Source organism: Salvelinus fontinalis, chromosome 4 (genome assembly GCF_029448725.1).
Source record: "Salvelinus fontinalis isolate EN_2023a chromosome 4, ASM2944872v1, whole genome shotgun sequence".
NCBI lineage: Eukaryota > Metazoa > Chordata > Actinopteri > Salmoniformes > Salmonidae > Salvelinus > Salvelinus fontinalis.
In genome coordinates, this window is record NC_074668.1 from 17,363,421 (window position 1) to 17,384,908 (window position 21,488).

At 43.7% G+C, this 21,488-nt stretch overlaps 2 protein-coding genes across 4 annotated transcripts; one reads left to right on the top strand and one right to left on the bottom strand.

Moving 5' to 3' along the window:
- naa35 (N-alpha-acetyltransferase 35, NatC auxiliary subunit) lies at positions 1–11,203 on the top strand. Of its 3 annotated transcripts, none has more exons than XM_055918984.1 (23): positions 1–109; positions 727–855; positions 1,411–1,444; positions 1,611–1,728; positions 1,903–1,977; positions 2,090–2,257; positions 5,553–5,619; positions 5,732–5,775; positions 6,037–6,087; positions 7,605–7,688; positions 7,889–8,003; positions 8,150–8,328; positions 8,475–8,534; positions 8,616–8,722; positions 8,940–9,006; positions 9,228–9,326; positions 9,461–9,639; positions 9,754–9,899; positions 10,010–10,077; positions 10,166–10,306; positions 10,483–10,605; positions 10,702–10,782; positions 10,869–11,203. In XM_055918984.1, exons 2-23 carry the CDS (start codon positions 735–737, stop codon positions 10,926–10,928), a joined length of 2,187 nt encoding a protein of 728 aa, XP_055774959.1. In that variant the 5' UTR covers positions 1–109; positions 727–734; the 3' UTR covers positions 10,929–11,203. The 3 variants fall into 3 exon arrangements, with proteins under 3 accessions (XP_055774959.1, XP_055774960.1, XP_055774961.1); XM_055918985.1 differs by having other exon boundaries at positions 1,614–1,728; XM_055918986.1 differs by lacking the exon at positions 10,483–10,605.
- On the bottom strand, positions 11,176–20,635 carry golm1 (golgi membrane protein 1). The gene is made up of 11 exons (XM_055918987.1): positions 20,292–20,635; positions 17,368–17,502; positions 16,817–16,993; positions 15,836–15,890; positions 15,583–15,685; positions 15,316–15,433; positions 13,093–13,291; positions 12,675–12,842; positions 12,279–12,443; positions 11,965–12,075; positions 11,176–11,901 (listed from the first exon to the last, which is right to left on the bottom strand). Exons 2-10 carry the CDS (start codon positions 17,494–17,496, stop codon positions 11,966–11,968), a joined length of 1,224 nt encoding a protein of 407 aa, XP_055774962.1. The 5' UTR covers positions 17,497–17,502; positions 20,292–20,635; the 3' UTR covers positions 11,176–11,901; position 11,965.
- Between the last annotated feature and the right edge of the window lie 853 nt (positions 20,636–21,488).

The window sequence follows — 21,488 nt, forward strand, 5'->3', positions numbered from 1 at the left end:
AGTAGATGGCGGTAATGCACCATCACGTTGGATGCCAACCGCCGTAAACCTCACCGAAGAAGGAGGAGGAGCCTTGGACGACTATCTAGCAGCGCTAGCAGTTAGCAAGGTATGTAGCTATGTGATTTTACAACGCAAAGATCCCCTCAAATTTCCCAAAAATATGCCAAAATGTTTTTTGCAATTGCGTAATATGTATGATTAAAAATTTGTGTTGATGCAGAGAGACCAAACTAGTTAACGCTAGCTAGCTAGCTACAGTACTAGTACAGTATCGGCAATATTAGCCAGCTCGACTGATTTATTATGCTCCAGCTAGCAAAGAACCGTAGCAAAGATATTTAGCATAACTAGCTATTAACACTGGCTAGCTAGTGAAATGACAGCAGACTCAGGTGCCTCATTACAAATTGCGGTTAGCTAGTTATCGTATTGAATGAATCCACAGACCTCACAGTCAGCTCAGCCTGGCAGAAATGATAGCCTGCTGAGTTCCCCTTGGAGCCCCTCTCGGTGACTGAGTTAAACTGTACTCCATCAGAACCCATATAACCTTGTTTTACTCAAATTATGTTTGTGAACAACGTACATGTAAACGAACACTGTATAGTCTCAACACATGGGTAAAATTATACATTTGATATCATGGATGGTCAGTCCTTGCATCAATAGCTCTATACATTTTTATATTATTTGAATTTGACAACCTACTGGTTTTACTTTCAGCTGTAACCATGGTGATGAAGTCATCAGTAGAGGATGATGATGTAGGATGGGGACTGGGTGTGCCAGAGAAGATGAGGAACAATGCAAACTGGGTGGACATTACACATGAATTTAAAGGGGCATGCAAAGGTACAAACTCAGTGTGCGTGTGTCTGTCTGTGTGTTGTTACATGCGTTAACACTGTTTTTCAGGATGTGCTGATGATTTGAATTGTGTCTCGGGGGTTTATGATACTTGTTCCTCACATTTGTTTGCTGGACAGTTCTGAAATGCCTTCCCTGGTAAATCAGGTTTCTCATCAAAAGATTGGTGTAAATCTGCACAACCAGTAAAATAAAGGCCAAAACAGTAAAGTAAATCTTAATGTAGACCCAGTGATTTCAGCCCTGTGGGAATTTGGTGCCACCAGTCTGAAATGCAAGCTGGATGGCACAGGTTAGTTAGCATGACCTGCTGACCCCATTGACAACAGCACATGACTAAGTAAACATTTTACTTAAGTGGAACTTAGGATTCACACCTTAGTCAAACTCCTGTTTGAGGATGAGTTCCTGTGTACCTCTTCATACATACCGGTGTTATACACTGTACTACTATTACACAAATATACTGCTCTGGCTTTTATCACTATAGTTCAGATGACTGAGTAGTCTTGTATTTGTTTTCTCGTGTTGTATTTACAGAGCTCAACCTTGGGGAGTTGCTCCATGACAAGTTGTGAGTATGAGTGTTTCTGTTTGTTTCTCACACTCTTCTCTAGGCCATTCATTCAAATGTGTTGTGTTGTGTTAGTGAAATACTGAAGTGCTGCAATATACATGCATCTATCTATCACTAGACAACACGCACACAGCTTTAGGTCTTTTAATGGCAGCGTTTTCAGCAGGTTTGGCCTGTTCGAGGCTATGTCTGCCATTGAGATGATGGACCCCAAGATGGACGCCGGGATGATTGGCAATCAGGTCAACAGGAAAGTCCTCAACTTTGAACAGGCAGTCAAGGTATGGCTCTGATTCCTGGAGTTTCAGACTGTGAAATGAAAATGTTGGTTTTATGTTGAACCTTTAGTGAGGTGCATTATAGTCCATTAAGACTCTCCCTCACCTCTCCTTTTCCTCTCTGTCGCTCGCGCTCTCTTCTCCTTTTTTGTCTCTCTCCTCTCTTGCTCTCTCTAGGATGGTGCTATCAGAGTGAGGGACCTCAGTCTTCCTGAGCTGATTGGGATCATGGACACCTGTTTCTGCTGCTTGGTCAGTTGTATTTCTTTATCAATACCAAACTGCATCAACCCACTATGCATAATAATTACCAATCAAAACAAACGTAAGTACTTTTAAGATGTGTGTGTTTGTGTGTGTGTAGATCACCTGGCTGGAGGGTCACTCCCTAGCCCAGACAGTGTTCACCTGCCTCTACGTCCACAACCCCGACCTGATAGAGGACCCTGCCCTCAAGGCCTTCACTCTGGGCATCCTCAAGGTGTGCGACATCGCCCGAGAGAAGGTCAACAAAGCCGCCGTGTTCGAGGAGGTAAGCCGTTTGGTCTCTTTGGGCTTTTGCACGGAACACATTCACACTCTATCACTCACACACTCTGTCATGCCAAATAAATTAGCACGACACGATCCGGGACCAGGTTAACACAAACTGTCTCTATACCTCCTATAGTCCCATCTATGGGACACAGACAAACTACAGTGCATTCGGAAAGTATTCAGACCCCTTGACTTTTTCCACATTTTGTTACGTTACAACCTTATTCTAAAATAGATTACATTGTTTATCCCCCCCTAATCAAATTACACACAATTCCCCATAATGACAAAGCAAAAACAGTTTTAGACATTTTTGCAAATTTATATACACTGCTCAAAAAAAAGGGAACACTAAAATAACACATCCTAGATCTGAATGAATGAAATATTCTTATTAAATACTTTTTTCTTTACATAGTTGAATGTGCTGACAACAAATTCACACAAAAATGATCAATGTAAATCAAATTTATCAACCCATGGAGGTCTGGATTTGGAGTCACACTCAAAATTAAAGTGGAAAACCACACTACAGGCTGATCCAACTTTGATGTAATGTCCTTAAAACAAGTCAAAATGAGGCTCAGTAGTGTGTGTGGCCTCCACATGCCTGTATGACCCCCCTACAACGCCTGGGCATGCTCCTGATGAGGTGGCGGATGGTCTCCTGAGGGATCTCCTCCCAGACCTGGACTAAAGCATCCGCCAACTCCTGGACAGTCTGTGGTGCAACGTGGCATTGGTGGATGGAGCGAGACATGATGTCCCAGATGTGCTCAATTGGATTCAGGTCTGGGGAACGGGCGGGCCAGTCCATAGCATCAATGCCTTCCTCTTGCAGGAACTGCTGACACTCCAGCCACATGAGGTCTAGCATTGTCTTGCATTAGGAGGAACCCAGGGCCAACCGCACCAGCATATGGTCTCACAAGGGGTCTGAGGATCTCATCTCGGTACCTAATGGCAGTCAGGCTACCTCTGGCGAGCACATGGAGGGCTGTGCGGCCCCCCAAAGAAATGCCACCCCACTCCATGACTGACCCACCGCCAAACCGGTCATGCTGGAGGATGTTGCAGGCAGCAGAACGTTCTCCACGGCGTCTCCAGACTCTGTCACGTCTGTCACATGTGCTCAGTGTGAACCTGCTTTCATCTGTGAAGAGCACAGGGCACCAGTGGCGAATTTGCCAATCTTGATGTTCTCTGGCAAATGCCAAACGTCCTGCACGGTGTTGGGCTGTAAGCACAACCCCCACCTGTGGACGTCGGACCCTCATACCACCCTCATGGAGTCTGTTTCTGACCGTTTGAGCAGACACATGCACATTTGTGGCCTGCTGGAGGTCATTTTGCAGGGCTCTGGCAGTGCTCCACCTGCTCCTCCTTGCACAAAGGCGGAGGTAGCGGTCCTGCTGCTGGGTTGTTGCCCTCCTACGGCCTCCTGATGTACTGGCCTGTCTCCTGGTAGCGCCTCCATGCTCTGGACACTACGCTGACAGACACAGCAAACCTTCTTGCCACAGCTCGCATTGATGTGCCATCCTGGATGAGCTGCACTACCTGAGCCACTTGTGTGGGTTGTAGACTCCGTCTCATGCTACCACTAGAGTGAAAGCACCGCCAGCATTCAAAAGTGACCAAATCATCAGCCAGGAAGCATAGGAACTGAGAAGTGGTCTGTGGTCACCACCTGCAGAACCACTCCTTTATTGGGGGTGTCTTGCTAATTGCCTATAATTTCCACCTGTTGTCTATTCCATTTGCACAACAGCATGTGAAATTTATTGTCAATCAGTGTTGCTTCCTAAGTGGACAGTTTGATTTCACAGAAGTGTGATTGACTTGGAGTTACATTGTGTTGTTTAAGTGTTCCCTTTATTTTTTTGAGCAGTGTATATATAAAAAATGAAATCACATTTACATAAGTATTCCGACCCTTTACACAGTACTTTGTTGAAGCACCTTTGGCAGCGACTACAGCCTTGAGTCTTCTTGGGTATGATGCTGCAAGCTTGGCACACCTGTATTTGGGGAGTTTTTCCCATTCTTCTCTGTAGATCCTCTCAAGCTCTGTCAGGTTGGATGGTGATTGTCACAGCACAGCTATTTTCAGGTCTCTCCAGAGATGTTAGATCGGGTTCAAGTCCGGGCTCTGTTCTGGCCCACTGAAGCACATTCAAAAACTTGTCCCGAAGCCACTCCTGCGTTGTCTTGGCTGTGTGCTTAGGGCCGTTTTCCTGTTGGAAGGTGAACCTTCGCCCCAGTCTGAGGTCCTTAGCGCTCTGGAGCAGATTTTCATCAAGGATCTATCTGTACTTTGCTCATTTCATCTTTTCCTCGACCCCGACTAGTCTCCCAGTCCCTGCTGCTGAAAAACATCCCCACAGCATGATGCTGCCAATTAAATCTTGGTTTCACCAGACCAGAGAATCTTGTTTCTCATGGTTTGAATCCTATAGGTGCCTTTTGGCAAACTCCAAGCGGGCTGACATGTGCCTTTTACTGAGGAGTGGCTTCCGACTGGCCACTGCCATAAAGGCCTGATTGGTGGAGTGCTGCTGAGTGTTGTCCTACTGGAAGGTTCTCCCATCGCCACAGAGGAACTCTGTCAGTGACCATCGTGTTCTTGTTCACCTCCCTGACCAAGGCCCTTCTCCCCGATTGCTCAGTTTGGCTGTGTGGCAAGCTCTAGGAAGAGTCTTGGTGGTTCCAAACTTGTTCCATTTAAGAATGATGGAGGCTAGTGTTGTGGACCTTCAATGCTGCAGAAATGTTTTGGTATTCGTCCCCAGATTTGTGTCTCGGACCTCTATGGACAATTCCTTCGACCTCAAGGCTTAATTTTTGCTCTGACATGCACTGTCAACTGTGGGACCTTATATAGACAGGAGTGTGCTTATCCAAATCATGTCCAATCAGTTTAATTTACCACAAGTAGAAACATCTCAAGGATGATCAATGGGAACAAGATGCACTTGAGCTCAATTTCTAGTCTCATTGCAAAGGGTCTGAATAAATATGGTATTTCTGTTTTCTTATTTGCAAAAATGTCTAATAACCTGTTTTCTCTTTGTCATTATGGGGTATTGTGTGTAGATCGCTGAGTAAAATGTTTTACTTGATACATTTTAGAATAGGGATGTAACTTAACAAAATGTGGAAAAAGTCAAGGGGTCTGAATACTTTCCGAATGCACTGTATGTCCACTGTTCCTCCTAGGTCTTCTGATCTGAAACAACGCTTAGTTCTAGGTATAATATTTAAGATCCTGTTCTATGTCCTGTCTCTAGGAAGATTTCCAGGCCATGACGTACGGCTTCAAGATGGCCAACAATGTGACAGACCTGCGGGTTACAGGTGATTTTCATGTGGTGACTTAAGTTCCATGTTTGGCATTGCAGGTATAAAATAATAATGTAGTGATGTGTGTGTGCCAAGTTAACTTTATACATGTCAATGGCACCAACAGGTATGCTAAAGGATGTGGAGGATGAGTTACAGAGGAAAGTTAAGGTACATGCATACTACTGTCTTCACCATCCACTTACACGTGAACTCACAACCGGTGCGAATACAGCTAACAACTGAACACGACTAGACTCTGGCAGAGTGACAAAATACATTACTAAATAATGTATCTGATACTTAGCTGAGATGGCCGCTAGTGTATACAACTCTGTGCCACTAACATAACTCCACAGCTCGTCTGTCACGCGTTCTCCTCTTCCTCGCTCTCCTTACCCTCTTTTTTCCCCCTCTCTCCTCCTCCTGTAGAGCACACGCAGTCGCCAGGGTGAGCAGCGGGACCCAGAGGTGGAGTTGGAGGTAAGACTATCAGTTACTCTGTCTCTGAGTATATCAACCAGTCCACCCCATCTCTCTCATCCAATGGATGCAGTAAAGCTGTCAATGGAACTCAAACCAAACAATAGAAATGCATGGGGGAAAAGATCCTGAATCTCCTAACTGCCCCCCAGTAAAATGTGCCTACATTTAGAAACAATAGCCTATGTGTATTCCACACTATGTTGAGGTAAACATCTCAGTATAAAGCTGGTATGGATGTCAACCCCAATACATGTTCATGTCAGCATCACCAATCAAATGCATTACAGTTAAAAACTACTTAGACTACCACCACTGATTTCTGTATGCTAGCTATGCTACCAGCTTATAAGAACAGGAGTTAGCATTTAGCAATTACTTCTTCTAAACCTGAAAAGGAACAACTTCTAAATGTTATACAGCGAAAATAGCCAAATATATCAAAATCTGACTATAGTATCCCCTTTTGGGCCTGTTGCAATACATCAATCATGACGGCTATGACATATCTATCCACTTTGTTAGATTTGTTGAATGTTTGCCAATCCGGCATCCCCCTTCTATCCCCCACGGTTTGACCTCTTTACTGCATCTATGGCCAATCTCAAATCAACCCCTAAACCTTATGCACTTGTGGAGATCTATGGAGGATTTGATAGGTGTTAGGATTAGAGGCATTCTCACCATATTGCTATCAGAGGACAACTTATCTCTACGTCCAATTCTGTCAGAGTGCATAGGCTGTAGTGTAGGGGTCCATTTGGGATTAGCAATATCTATTACCCCTGCCTTCTGCCCTGGCCAGTCCACCAGAGCGTGGGAATGAGGCAGCCTTTCATTGAGACAAGCCTGGAATTTGCAGCTAGAAAAAAAGGGAAAAAAAACACCAATCCCCCAAAATGGAGAGGTCTCTAGATGGTCGGAATCAACATTTTACGACAGAGCTAAATCTGTGTCCCTAGTGCCTACAAAGATACTGAGAGTACAAAACATTAGGAACACCTTCCTAATATTAACAATTTGTCGGGCATGGACTCTGAGGTGTCGAAAGCGTTCCACAGGGATGCTGGCCTTGTTGACTCCTATGCTTTCCACAGTTGTCAAGTTAGCTGGATGTCCTGTGGGTGGTGGAGCATTCTTGATACACAGGAAACTGTTGAGCATGAAAAACTTAGTAGCGTTGCAGTTCTTCATAAACTAAAACCGGTGCACCTGGCACCTACTACCATAACCCTTTCAAAGGCACTTAAATATTTTGTCTTGCCCATTCACCCTTTGAATGGCACACATACACAATCCATGTCTTAATTGTCTCAAGGCTTAAAAATATTTCTTTAACCTGTCTCCTCCTAGTCATCTACACTGATTTGAAGTGGATTTAATAGGTGACATCAATAAGGGGATCATAGCTTTCACCTGGTCAGTCTGTCATGGAAAGAGCAGGTGTTTAATGTTTTGTACACTGTATAGTGTGTGGGTGACTTGTTATTAACCTGTTTCTCTGCCTCCTTTCTCAGCATCAGCAGTGTTTGGCACTTTTCAGTCGGATCAAGTTCACACGCCTTCTACTGACAGCGCTGATCGCCTTCACGAAAAAAGAGGTACACAAATAAAATGTATTCATAAAGCCCTTTTTACATCAACAGATGTCACAAAGTGCTTATACAGAAACTCAGCCTAAACCCCAAAGAGCAAGCAATGCAGATGTAGAAGCACACCACTTTTAGCTTAGCTTTACTAAAAAAGGAACAAATGGTTGATTTATTTGATTGAGCATGTGATGTCATGTTGGCTTTGTCAGACCAGCTCAGTGAGTGAAGCTCAGAAACTCATGCAGCAGGCGGCAGATCTCCTCCCAGCCCTCCGCTCCAGCATCGAACATGGCATTCAGTCCCAGAACGATACTACTAAAGGAGGTAACACCCACACACACTCCACAATGGCACCTAGGCCCAATGTGTTACTCACTACCATAAAATGAATGCTACTCTCACTTAGAAAAACTCTAACCGCAAGTGAAGCACTCACAGTTCTGAACCATGACCTCCCCCCTGCGTTCCAGATCACCCGATCATGATGGGGTTTGAACCACTTGTGAACCAGAGACTACTGCCCCCCACCTTCCCACGCTACGCCAAGATCATCAAAAGGGAGGAGATGGTCAACTACTTCAGCAAACTCATCGACCGCATTAAGACCGTGTGCGAGGTCATCAACACAACTAACCTACATGGAATTCTGGTACTACATCTGTAAATACTACAAGAATAATTTTGACAATACTATTGTACTTCAACATTACATTCTGACAATACTTCTATAATGGTTTGCCTGTTCGAGCATTTGTTAAAGGTTGTAGTAATGTCGTTTTAATATTCTGCTTGCAGGACTTTTTTTGTGAGTTCAGTGAGCAGTCCCCCTGTGTCCTCTCCAGGTCTCTGCTGCAGGTACGGAACATTCTCCCTCATGATTGGTGCATCTGGACAATTCTCTGATCCAGTTCTGATGAATCCCCTCTCTGTCTCTAGACAACGTTCCTGATCGATAATAAGAAAGTGTTTGGGACCCAACCAATGCACGACATGATCAAAGATGCTCTGAGGTACTTTGTCAGCCCACCAGTGCTCTCCTCCAAGTAAGTCATAGAAGATTGGAGTGCTTCTTTCTATGGCCCTACCTTCAAATGCTTTAGAAATGCATCCTGCCTTAGAAGTCATTAGAGATCTGAATTGGTATTTGTAATATGGTGGCAATCTTGCGTTCAAATATCTCAAGGAAATAAGGATGCATTTGAGGTATTAGAGTTCTACTTCTGTCTTTGGAACTGACTGATCCATGCACTGCCTCGGCAGGTGCTGCCTGTATAATAACCACCAGGCCAAGGACTACATTGATTCCTTTGTCGCACACTGCTCGAGGGTAAGTCACCTGGCTGCGTTCCAATACACCTCTATATTAATGCCACAATCCTTCATTTGTTTTTTTCCCAGGCCAAATGGCATCCCCTCCACTTGGTTAGCATAAGGGGAAATGTAACCACTCAAATGCATAGATGAAGCTGTGTCTCTGACAGTCCTTGATATCAACATGATAGCTGTAAACATAATGTTTCCAAACAACCCTGGACTGTTTCCCTGCAGCCCTTTTGTAGTCTCATCCAGATTCACGGACACAACCGCGCTCGGCAGAGAGACAAACTAGGCCACATCCTGGAGGAGTTTGCCACACTACAGGATGAGGTGTGTGTGTGAGAGAGACCGTATGAGTATGCATTGCTGTTTAGCTATGTAAATTATCTAATGTGTGTGGGTGTGCTCAACTGTATGTTGCTGTTCTCCTGTGGTTGACTGTGGTGTGGGGGCGCCCCCTGCAGGCAGAGAAGGTGGACGCAGCACTGCACAGCCTGCTGATGAAGCTGGAGCCCCAGAGACAGCACCTGGCCTGCCTGGGGACCTGGATCCTCTACCACAACCTGCGCATCATGATCCAGTACCTGCTCAGCGGCTTCGAGCTGGAACTCTACAGCATGCACGAGTACTACTACATCTACTGGTGAGTGTGCCGTAAGAAAGTGTGTTCCATGTGTACACTTGACCGATTTGTGCCGTAAGAAAATATGTCCGATGTTCACTTGATTGAGGTATGCTTGACTGAGGTGGTGTGTAGGTATTTGTCAGAGTTCCTGTATGCATGGCTCATGTCCACTCTGAGTCGGGCAGACAGCTCTCAGATGGCTGAGGAGCGCCTCCTGGAGGAGCAGCAGAAAGGACGTAGCAGCAAGAAAACCAAGAAGAAGAAGAAGGGTCAAGGAGGTCAGGATTAAAATCATACATTATTTACATTGAATTTAATCCATCTGGTACTACACTGCTGCCACCCAGCCATAACATGCTCCTCAGTAAGAATGTGTTTTCACCTGCAGCTCGCCCCCTCAGCAGAGAAATCACCATGAGCCAAGCCTACCAAAACATGTGTGCTGGCATGTACAAGGTAAGTGTACACATGTACTCTGTCCTGGCTCAGTTGCAGTCCCATTTTCTATCAAGACTACACACTGAACTCCTGTCTGTTGGTCCAGACTATGATAGCCCTGGATATGGACGGAAAGGTACGGAAGCCGCAGTTTGAGTTGGACAGCGAGCAGGTGCGCTACGAGCATCGCTTTGCCCCCTTCAATAGTGTGGTCACTCCCCCGCCAGTCCATTACGTTCAGTTCAAGGTACAGTAGTGTTACCAACCATTGCTAGCTCTGATTGTATGCATGTGTTCATGCATCTGTTGTGCATTCCAGGTTGACTTAAATTGCAGACATGCTGCACAGAATCGCTCAGGAATTACATGTTATAGCGGAGATTAAAAAGACGACCTGTGCCTCTCGGTTTATGTTGGCTGTAGGAGATGTCTGATCTGAAGAAGTACAGTCCTCCTCCTCAGTCAGCTGACCTCTACATGGCAGCCAGTAAACACTTCCAGCAGGCCAAACTGATCCTTGAGAACGTCCCCAGCCCTGACCCAGAGGTCAGTAAGCCTTTTAACCCCTAATAGTGACAGAGGTTGTGCCTAAAGTTTGAGTCTAAATGTGAGTTGTTTTTTTTGCGTTGCTGGTTGATGCAGGTGAATCGCATCCTAAAAGTGGCCAAACCCAACATTGTGGTCATGAAGCTACTTGCCGGCGGGCACAAGAAGGAGACAAAGGTAACAACAATGCGAGGAGCAAAACGCACTACAAAATATTTTGGGAAATTATAACATTGTGATCAAATGGTACTCCCCATTTCTAGGTACTACCGGAGTTTGATTTCTCCACTCACAAGTACTTCCCTGTGGTCAAGATCATCTGAATCAGAGCCCTGCATTACTGACAACTCGTACCCACCTCCCTGACCCGGTCTCCGTACACCAACTTTTTCCATCTGTGTAACTGTGGTCGCTATGATAGGACAGAGGGAGACAGTGTCTGAAGTTGGTTGACCAGGACAAGATCATCCTTTACACAATTGTCTTTTTGGTAAAGGACTACAAATACCAGACATCCCAAAGGACAGAAAAACTACATCCTTTACAATACCAAAAACAAACTTGTCTGACTATGGTATTAAAATGATTTATTTTGTCATCCTTCTGTGCTACATTTCCTCAATAAAAAAAAAGATTATTTTACAGTAAGTAACAATCTAAATAGAAAAAAAATCAAACCTATGTTCAACCATAATTTCCATTTGAGTCGGCTATAATAAAATAAAATAAATCGTATTTGAAACATTTACAGTAGTGGGTCTGCCTGGTGCACAGAGGCCACTTTTACCAACAAGTTACAAAATAGTTATTCTATGGTGAGCAGGACACATGACCATCAAGCTTTGACTATGCAGGGTTGAATGATCCCTGCAAATATTTCAAATTATAAAACAATGACCTTATTCACATTGTCATACAGCATGACATCTCATTTTCTATTTGTTTATGAAACTACTGTAAGAACTGCTAAGTGTAACTAACTGCACATCAAGGCTAAAGAGTGAATCGGAGTACAGTTCTCTAACAGCACGATCTGGGTTATCACATACACTATCATTTCATCCATGGTTATAGCAGTTCTGAGATCCAAAGTCTGTTTTCCCAACAAAATATACATTCACTGCAGAAGACTTAAGTATTTTAAGGTGAACCGTGAGATGCTTTCACTGAAAGAGCAGAAGTCTTACACAGACGGTAGTCTTGACAACAGTTCTGTTGAGGAGCTGTAGTCCCTCCCTGGTTTGGTAGTAGATTGTGAATGGAGGAGGGTCTTAGCTCCCACCTTTCTCCAACCACCTAACAAGACCAAAAATTAGATATATTTATATCACTAAAACAGACTGTGTGTGTGTGTGTTACCTCAGAACTGAGCGAGCTCTGCCTGTTTGTCAGCCTCAAACTCTCCTTCGTTCTCGTCGTCTCCGTTGTAGTCTGCCAGCTCTTCCTGCATTTCCCGTTCAGCCTCCTTATCTACGAGTGAATACATCAGCATCTTTACTATACATTAGAGCTGGGATGATACACCGACTATACCAATCACTTTTCGCAGGCATTTTGCTGACATCTTTCATTACGATAAGTAGCCTTTACTAGAGAAATGTGCAGCTTGGTTAGGACCCCCCCCCCCTATACGAGTGTGATGTTAGGACCCCCCCTATACGAGTGTGACCCACCTATGTTCTCAGCCATCTGGTTCCGTTGGTCTGGGTCGACCCCGCCCACTATCGGCTTGTCTGCATCGTAATCCTCCTCAGGATCCTCCACCTTCTCCTGACCAATAGGAGCCTCTTCTTCCTTCCACTGGCTAAGCTGAATGTCATCAGCACCAGGGTCGGCATCTGGAGGGGAAAAAGATTGGCGTCCGTTTCCATTTCTCACATCTTTGACTCTGTAAAAAGGCAAAAACCTTGGCAATACTAGGTTTCACTATTTCCCATTTTAGATACTTTCACATAATTATGGCGGGACAAACTGGCTTATCCTCCCTGGACTTGTGGAACATCTGGTATGGAGGAAGTTGTACAGTTTCTGAGATGGTGGGTGCATGGTTGAGGCTGTGCGAGTCATACCCTCTATCTGAGGCTCTCCTCCGTGTGTGTCCATCACCTCCAGCTCCGTGTCCTCGGTCAGGTTATTTTTCTGGTGCTTACTTGCCCCCTCTACAGGCCCCGGTTGGTCCCCCTTAGCATCAGCGGAGGGCAGGGACTCTTTAGGGGATAGCGCAGGAGTGTCGAGAGCTAGACAAAGGGCAGCATCCAGTTCGTATCAGACAACATACACATGTCAGCCTCTCAGAAACAAAACTACCAATTCAATACGTGTTGTACTTGCCTAAGGGGTAATGGTGAATATGACTGTGGTATAAATGGTGTGTATGTAATGTCATGTCAAAGATGAGTTGATAAAGAAGTGGGAGAGCTGGTATGAAATAGTCTTATTGGCCCAGATCCTTCCACCCTCAATGAGAGCAGCCATCTTGTCCTGTACCTTTGTCTACTGCGATCTCATTGGTCTCCAGCTCCAAGGTTTTGAGGTCCACTGCAGGACCTTTGGCCGCTGATGGTTCAGGGGCGTGGCCGTGGACAGGAGTGGTCTTAGTGTCGTCCAGCCCTTCCTTCCCAGGCCCCTCTTTATCTGACACGCCCACCTCAGTGGAGGCAATTTTCTGTGTGGGTGCTGCATTTGTCTGCAGGGAAAATACAGTTAAAGTTGTATCAATTTCATACCATCTTGTGTATTTTTTATTTACCAAACAAAACCACTAATGACAGTGGAAAGAAAATGTATTAAGTCATACGACAAATTGTGCTTACACAAATTGTATTTTTCCCTTGTCTATTTTGAATACATAATTTAAACATGTAGGTTGGAAAAAGTATGTGAACCCCTAGGCTAATGACTCCTCCAAAAGCAAATTGCTGCACTGTCGGAACTAGAAGCACAAACATTTCGCTACACCTGAAATAACATTTGCTAAACCAATAAAATTTGATTTGAATCTGGAGTCAGCTAAACATGCCTTGAACAAAAGATCTCAGACTTGCATAATGTTGGAAAGGGTTACAAAAGTATCTCTAAAAGCCTTGAGGTTAATAAGTCCACGGTAAGACGAAGTGCCTATAAAAGTTCAGCACTGTTGCTACTCTCCCTAGGAGTGTCCGTCCTGCAAAGATAAATGTAAGAGCACAGCACAGAATGCTCAATGAGGTTAAGAAGAATCCTAGAGTGTCAGCTAAATAATTACAGAAATCTCTGGAACATGCTAACGTCGACGAGTCTACGATACATAAAACACTAAACAAGAATGGTGTTCATGGGAGGACACCACGGAAGAAGCCACCGCTGTCCAAAAACAACATGGCTGCACGTCTGAAATCCGCAAAAGAGCACCTGGATGTTCCACAGTGCTACTGGCAAAATATTCTGTGGAACTAAAGTTGTGTTGTTTGGAAGGAACACACATTACTTTGTGGAGAAAAGGCAAAGCACCAACATCAAAACCTCATCCCGACTCTAAAGTATGGAGGAGGGAGCATCATGGTTTGGGGCTGCCTTAGGGCCTGGACAGCTTGCTATCATTGATGGAAAAATGAATTCCCAAGTTTATCAAGACATTTTGCAGGAGAATGTAAGGCTATCCATCTGCCAATTGAAGCTCAGAAGTTGTGATGCAACAGGACAACAACCCAAAACACAGAAGTAAATCAAGAACAGAATGGCTTCAACAGAAGAAAACACACCTTCTGAAGTGGCCCAGTCAGATTCCCAACTGTAGCATGACCTCAAGAGCAGTTCACGCCAGACATCCCAAGAATATTGCTCAACTGAAACAGTTTTGTAAAGAGGACTGGTCCAAAATTCCTCCTGACCATTGTGCAGGTCTGATCCGCAACTACGGAAAACATCTGGTTGAGGTTATTGCTGCCAAAGGAGCGTCAACCAGTTATTAAATCCAAGGGTTCACATACTTTTTCCACCCTGCACTGAATGTTTACACAGTGTTTTAAATTAAAATGTTCTAATTGTTTGTTTTATTAATTTAAGCAGACTGTCTATCGTTGTGACAGATGAAGATCAGATCATGACCAATTCATGCAGAAATCCAGGTAATTCCAAAGGGTCCACATACTTTTTCTCACCACTGTGCACACACACACAGGTCAGCCAAGCTATACTGCATGATGTTCAGGGTCTTTTATCAGTGGTGGATAGATACAATGGTGAACTAAACTCAGTACGTCAGATTATGGAAATTGTGTCGGGACTTTTGCCAGGCAGCCACTGTTCAGGGTCATGTCGGGTAATGTTCTGATTGTGAGTCAAATCCCTGGATGTACTTAATGACTGAGCCAGTTAATGGGGGATAGGTAAGGTCTACGACAGGGTTCCCCAACGTGCGGCCCAAATGATTTTCTTTGGCCCCTCAAGTTGAGCAAAACATTTTGTTATAGCACCAAATGATTTTAAGTTTGTTCAAGTATTCCCACGCGTAACAGATAGGTGTGATTGTATACTAATGTAAGCAAGAGGTGAAATATATTTTTTTGTCAAATATGATCTGTTTGGGCTTCTTGCGGTCAATTTGCAATCTACAAACTATTGTGTTCCGGCCCCCCGACCATCCGGTCAAGAAAAACCTCGTCCCACAGCTAAATCTAGCTGATGATCCCTGGTCTACAATGTGAGTGTTGAACATGGTTACCGGTTTACCTGGGAGGACACTGCTGGGTTCTTCATCTCCAGTTTCTTTTGAACTTCCCGCTTGGCTGCAGCCACCTTTTCAGCACAGTCCTCCCTCTGTGCTAGTATCTGAGTGTTACACTGAGTCCTACACAAACACCACATGTTATTACTTGCACATTAAGATTTGATAAATGACCTCTGACAAGATCACATAAGACCCTAAAAGTGTGATGCATGATTATCTGTCATACACACTCCATAAATGGCTGGACTGTGTATAATAGAGGGCCTTACATGTCATAGGTGAGTTTTTTGTTCAGGGTGTTCAGATTGCCTTGGCAACTCTGGAACTCTTTCTGAACTTTACCCAGGTCCTCATTTAGCTCATTTAACTGACCTGCAGAGACAAATTCACAGGTAGTATTAAGTCCTGACTGGGGGAGAGAAAAAAAATTAACTTTGGTGGATATTAAGAGAGTGAGAATTCACAACACTGAAGACAGAAAAGAGACAGGTAGGCAGAAGCAACAAAAAAAAAGCATCTTACTTTTCAGGTCCTGTATTACTTTGGTACTGGAGGATATATTTATCAGTTGGCTTGCCTAAAGGAAAACAGACATGACTCTTTTTTTATCTGTGACTGTGAACCCAGATGGTACTCAGATGGTCACAATTCCCTTTCCATGCTGCCATGGTATCACACCTTTACTGGGAATTCACACACAAACAATAGGTACACTGATCTACAGATGAAGGAACCTATCTGAGTGAGGGAAACTCAGGACTGGCTACCAGCAAGGTGGCGTATACAGTATGGTCAACTCAGTACAATCCTTGATCACAAAGAAACTGATAGTACTAATTTTAGAGGCCACATCTTGGCAGTGTATTTTTTATTTATTTTTCCTACATTATCAAGCCAAATTCCTGCAATTCTACAAATTTCTACATGGAGCTGAGAAGAATGTTCAAAACTACAAAGTGAATTTCCTGCAATTCTACACAGTTTGCCATGGAGCTGAGAAACTGTTGCCGTTTTAAAGCAAATGTCCTGCAATCCAATGCATTTTACCGTGGCTAATGCGATGATCTTTTACTCAAACATAAAATCAATACTGCTAAATTACTTGTTTTTGGAATTTTCAATTCTACCAGTCTAACTTCTATTTAGGTGATTGTAAAATCTCTAAGATTATTATAGAAAAATATATAGGTAAATTATCTTTTCTACATATTTAATCTCTGGTTTTAGTCATTTAAGTTTACAGTGTTTTTCCAGTCTGAAAATGTATACTTTTTTTATTACACTGTTTGGACTTTAATGGCAGAAAAATCCCTAGCACTAATTCAATGACATTTAGAATATACAAATGTGTTGATCACACTTTTCACTTTGCGTTGTCCTGAGGGTTGCGTGTTGATGAACAACTGTGTGTGCAAGTTAGAAGTGGTGTTGTGCTCAGGAGTGTATTATGCGTCCATCTATGATGCAGTGCTCAGGTGAGTACACTCCAGTACAGTAAACTACCTTTTCCTGGCTACAGGTGTTGTGGACTCCCTCCAGCCTCTTGTTCAGGCTCTGCATGCGGCTGCTCTCCTCTTTCAGCCGCTGAATCTCTTCCTGGAACTCGTTCTTCTTCACCTCCACTGCACCACGCTCTGACGCCGCTCGACGCATCTGTGCCTCCAACTCGTACAGCTTTGTCTGCCCGCCACCACAGCACACACAGGGTGTCACAGGGTCAGAGTAGCATCATTCAAAACAAAGGCTTGGAGAATCAAACCCTGTTCTTTAAACACTTAAGCGGTACAAAATTAGCTTACTCATTCTGCTCTCTGTGACATGGACCTTGTTCTAATCACATACTTCAGCTTACCGTATTCATGGTAAACAACTTGCCTTTCTCTACAACTGGCTCGGCCTCGTTTCCAATCCACTTCAAAAACACGGACTGTAACCCTGGGATTAGTTTATGCCCTTCTCTAACCCCCAGCCATTACTTACACCCCCCCCCCACTGTAAACAACAGATTAACTATATTGGTTTAGTATAAATAAATTTGATTAAAGATCACACACCTGTAACTCCAAGTTCCGTGAGTTTGACACCCAGTAGTTGAAACCCAGGACAAGGACACAAGCGATCAGAGCACCAATCATAAGAGGAGGAGACCGCCCCCCTCGACGACCATTACCCAACCCCCCCATTGCCTCCTGAAGACGAGAGAGAGTGAGAGACATTGGTTAAACACCTAAAAAACAGAGCCCTAGTAGACCACAGGGCGTAAAATATATCACGCAGTTCAGTGAAAGGTTAAAGGGATACTTGAGGATTTTGGCAATGAAGCCTTTTATCTACTTCCCCAGAGTCAAGACATACTCGTGGAGGTCTCTGCGTGCAGTTTGAAGGAAGTTGTTAACTAGCGTTAGCCCAATGACAAAGTCTATGGTAACTGCTAACATGCTAGTTTATACGATGGACTTAATCATTGCGCTAACGTTAGTTAGCATTGACTTGCAAAACTACCTCTAACTTCCTTCATACTGGATGCAGAGACAACATAATTGTATCCATGAGTTCATCCAACTCTGGGAAACTAGATAAGGGGCTTCATTGCCAAAATCTAGAAGTATCCCTTTAAATCTGGGTGTCTATAGTCCTTGGTGGGTGTGCTGTGAAATAGGTTTGGGTAGACCTTTTTTACATTAGTTCTTTGCAGAAGGTTTCGGGTTTCTTGCATGTCATAAGCTGTGTTGTGCTCAGGTCTGTACAGTGTGTCTGCCTCTCAAGTTAGTCAATGCAAATAACTGGTACAGGAACAGCTTTATTGTCAAGATCACTATTGTTAGTATCAGGGATTATAGGGAGCTGATAATGCATGAAACCAACTCAACTGGAAGAGCATGCAAATCATGAATCATGCTTCACGATTAACAAATTACCTACCTCTGTCAAAACATACCTACATCGGTAATGATAGCTATCCGATTAGCTAGCTAACAATACTGCTAATGGGGCTTGCTCAAACCACGGTAATGTCAGGAGAAAGTAGGCACCTCACCATACTGAATATAAATGCAACATCTAAAGTGATGGTTCCATGTTTCATGAGCTGAAATAAAAATTCCAGAAATGTCCCATATGCACAAAAAGTTAATCTCTCAAAGATGCACACATTTGTTTACGTCACTGAACATTTCTCATTTACCAACGATAAATCATCCAACTGACAGCTGGGGCATATCATAAGGCTGATTAAACAGCATTATCATTACACAAGTGCACCTTGTGCTGGGGACAATAAAAGGCCACTAAAATGTGCTGTTTTGTCACAACAATGCCACAGATGTCTGAAGTTGAGGGAGCGAACAATTGGCACGCTGACTGAAAATGTCCACCACAGTGGTTGCCAGAGAATTGAATGTTCATTTCTTTACCATAAGCCTCCTGCAATGTAATTTTAGAGAATTTGGCAGTATGTCCAACCGGCCTCACAACTGCAGACCACGTGCAACCACACCAGCCCAGGACCTCCACATCCGGCTTCTTCACCTGCGGGATCGTCTGAGAACAGCCACCCGGACAGCTGATGAAACTGTGGGTTTGACCAACCGAAAAATTCTGAAACCGTTTCAGATAAGTTCCTCTGCATGCTCATAGTCCTCACCAGTCTTGACCTGACTGCATTTCGGTGTTGTAACTGACTTAAATGGACAAGTGCTCACTGGGACACTGGAGAAGTGTGCTCTTCACAGATGAATCCCAGTTTCAACTGTACCGGGCAGATGGCACTCTGGCGTCGTGTGGGCGAGCAGGTTGCTGATGTCAACGTTGTGAACCGAGTGCCCCATAGTGTCGGTGGGGTTATGGTATGGGGTGCCATGAGCTACGGATAATGAACACAATTGCATTTTATCGATGGCAATTTGAATGCACAGAGATACTGTGACAAAATCCTGAGGCTCACTGTCGTGCCATTCATCTGCAGAGATCACCTCATGTTGTTTCAGCATGATAATGCACAGCCCCATGTCACAAGGATCTGTACACAATTCCTGGAAGCTGAAAATGTCTTCCACTGGCTGCATACTCACCAGACATGTCACCCATTGAGCATGTTTGGGATGCTCTGGATCGACGTGTACGACAGTGTTCCAGTTCCTGCCAATTTCCAGGCACTTCGCACAGCCATTGAAGATAAGTGGAACAACGTTTCACAGGCCACAATCAACAGCCTGATCAACTCTATGTGAAGGAGATATGTCGCGCTCCACGTAGATACGTAGATTCAGGCCTAATGAATTTATTTTAAATTGACTGATTTCCTTATATGAGCTGTGAAATTGTTGCATGTTGCATTGATATTTTTGTTCAGTGTACATACTACAAGGACAGTAAAACAACCAGTTGAGCGAGTAAGAGACTCAACCTCGTACGAACCATCCTGATCTCGCGAGCTCACAATGTTTCGCGTCAAGGTATCCGCGAAGTCAGAATGGTTCGTACGAGACTAAGCGCTTTTAGCAGTAGCTGATTAAACTCAACGATATGGGTTATTGTGTGGCCTAATGTATTGGTCGCTAATTAGGTCAGATTAATCTGATTTGTTTAAAGTAATTAGAAAACACTGATCAGACATGAAAGAAAAGCCTATTTTTGAATAGTTGGGAGAACAGACAAATTAGTTACCTAGTTATGTGGCTACAACAGCAAACGTTAGCTAGCGCTTAGCTAAGCATGATGTAGCCTAGTTAACGACGTTAGTAGCTAGCTAGAATATAATATCTGGACATGGTTACAACTTTAGCTAAGCTAACTATATTTTGAATCAGTGAAATGTATTCTGAAAAGTGAGGGTAACACGGGGCAAATCTCAGGACATCAACATATGAGTCTGCCTCTGATAAATAACTATGTGCCACTGATTAATGTACAGTAGCCAACCTTTATGCTAGCTAACAGTTAAGGCTAGCTAGCGTAGCTAGTTGTTGATCAATCTTACCTGATAGCCGCTTCACTGTTTAAGCAAGGATATGTTTTGACAGTGAATGGTCCGTCCACTTTATAAGCTAGCTACGAGACTCTTTACATAGCTAGTTCAATTAATGTTCAGCACTGTTGCAGTCTGATTTCCATTCTCGTTGGGAGGGGGAGGAAGCTGTGATGTTTAGCTGGCTTGCTTGAAAACGCGGAAGTGGAGTCAAGTGATGCCAACACTGCAACAAGGGTTAGTGCTATTCGATTTCCTTGGGACGTCCACAGCTTACTTCAATTGGGTAACCTCGGAGTGGGTACGTACCCAATATCCCGGATACCACCGATCCTGCTAAAAGTAGCAGGCAGCCATCTTTGGAAGCTGTATCAGCCCTTCTCTGCAAGTAGTAGTCCTATTGAATGTATACAAGCACGTTAGAGACAAACAAAACAAGAAAATGGCATGGATGACAAATTGAAAGGACATACTTTATCAACTGTACCTTTAGTACAATCTTCTTCTTTTTTTTTAACTTTTCCTCCCACACATTTTGAGGAGATTACACTTCTGGTTTTCATTATTCCCCTCTAATCAAGGAAGCCCTTTTCGCACTACTGTGCTAAACCATAGAAGTTGAAAGCAGTGGTAGAAAAAGTACCCAATTGTCATACTTGAGTATAGGTGAAGATACCTTAACCCTCCTATTATGTTGCGGGTCAATTTTACCCATTTCCACTTTTGAGTTGTCTAAAATAATAGTTAATGTCTATTTTTCTCCATGGAATTAAATGAGTTTTCTTCATTTAGGTCATGAACCTAACTTCAAAATGTGGACACGAACTGATGTGTTGTGGAATGTCTGTGTAGATTTTGTATACAAACATGATGTTGTGGGTCATTTTGACCCAAAGGCTTTCATCTGTATAGATATTTGCACAGGTCCAAATTAAACAAGTGTATTTGATGTATTTTGTTTTGACTGGTTCTGGTTGCATTTTTATAATTATGTTTGGGTGAAAAGGAGCTTTCCCAAGCTTCTCTTTCTTTGCGCGAGAGCAGCAGATCTCTGACACAGACACTCAAAAACGAGCTCCAAATGATTTTCAGTGAATGAAGCATAATCACAAATTCAGGACTGTGACAGTAAAATAGAAGAGGTTTTAGAGACAGAGGACATTTCAGAGATAGAGGACAATGCTGTTGATGATCCAGATTGTGAATTTT

Coding starts and splice junctions, on each gene's coding strand:
- naa35 (XM_055918984.1), top strand. CDS start 735: ATGGTGATGAAGTCATCAGTAGAGGATGATGATGTAGGATGGGGACTG. Junction 8,723..8,939: donor CCACCAGTGCTCTCCTCCAA/GTAAGTCATAGA, acceptor CTGCCTCGGCAG/GTGCTGCCTGTATAATAACC. Junction 9,007..9,227: donor TTGTCGCACACTGCTCGAGG/GTAAGTCACCTG, acceptor GTTTCCCTGCAG/CCCTTTTGTAGTCTCATCCA.
- golm1 (XM_055918987.1), bottom strand. CDS start 17,496: ATGGGGGGGTTGGGTAATGGTCGTCGAGGGGGGCGGTCTCCTCCTCTT. Junction 13,292..15,315: donor ACCCAGCAGTGTCCTCCCAG/GTAAACCGGTAA, acceptor TTTTCCCTGCAG/ACAAATGCAGCACCCACACA. Junction 12,444..12,674: donor AGGAGAGCCTCAGATAGAGG/GTATGACTCGCA, acceptor TTTCCCCTCCAG/ATGCCGACCCTGGTGCTGAT.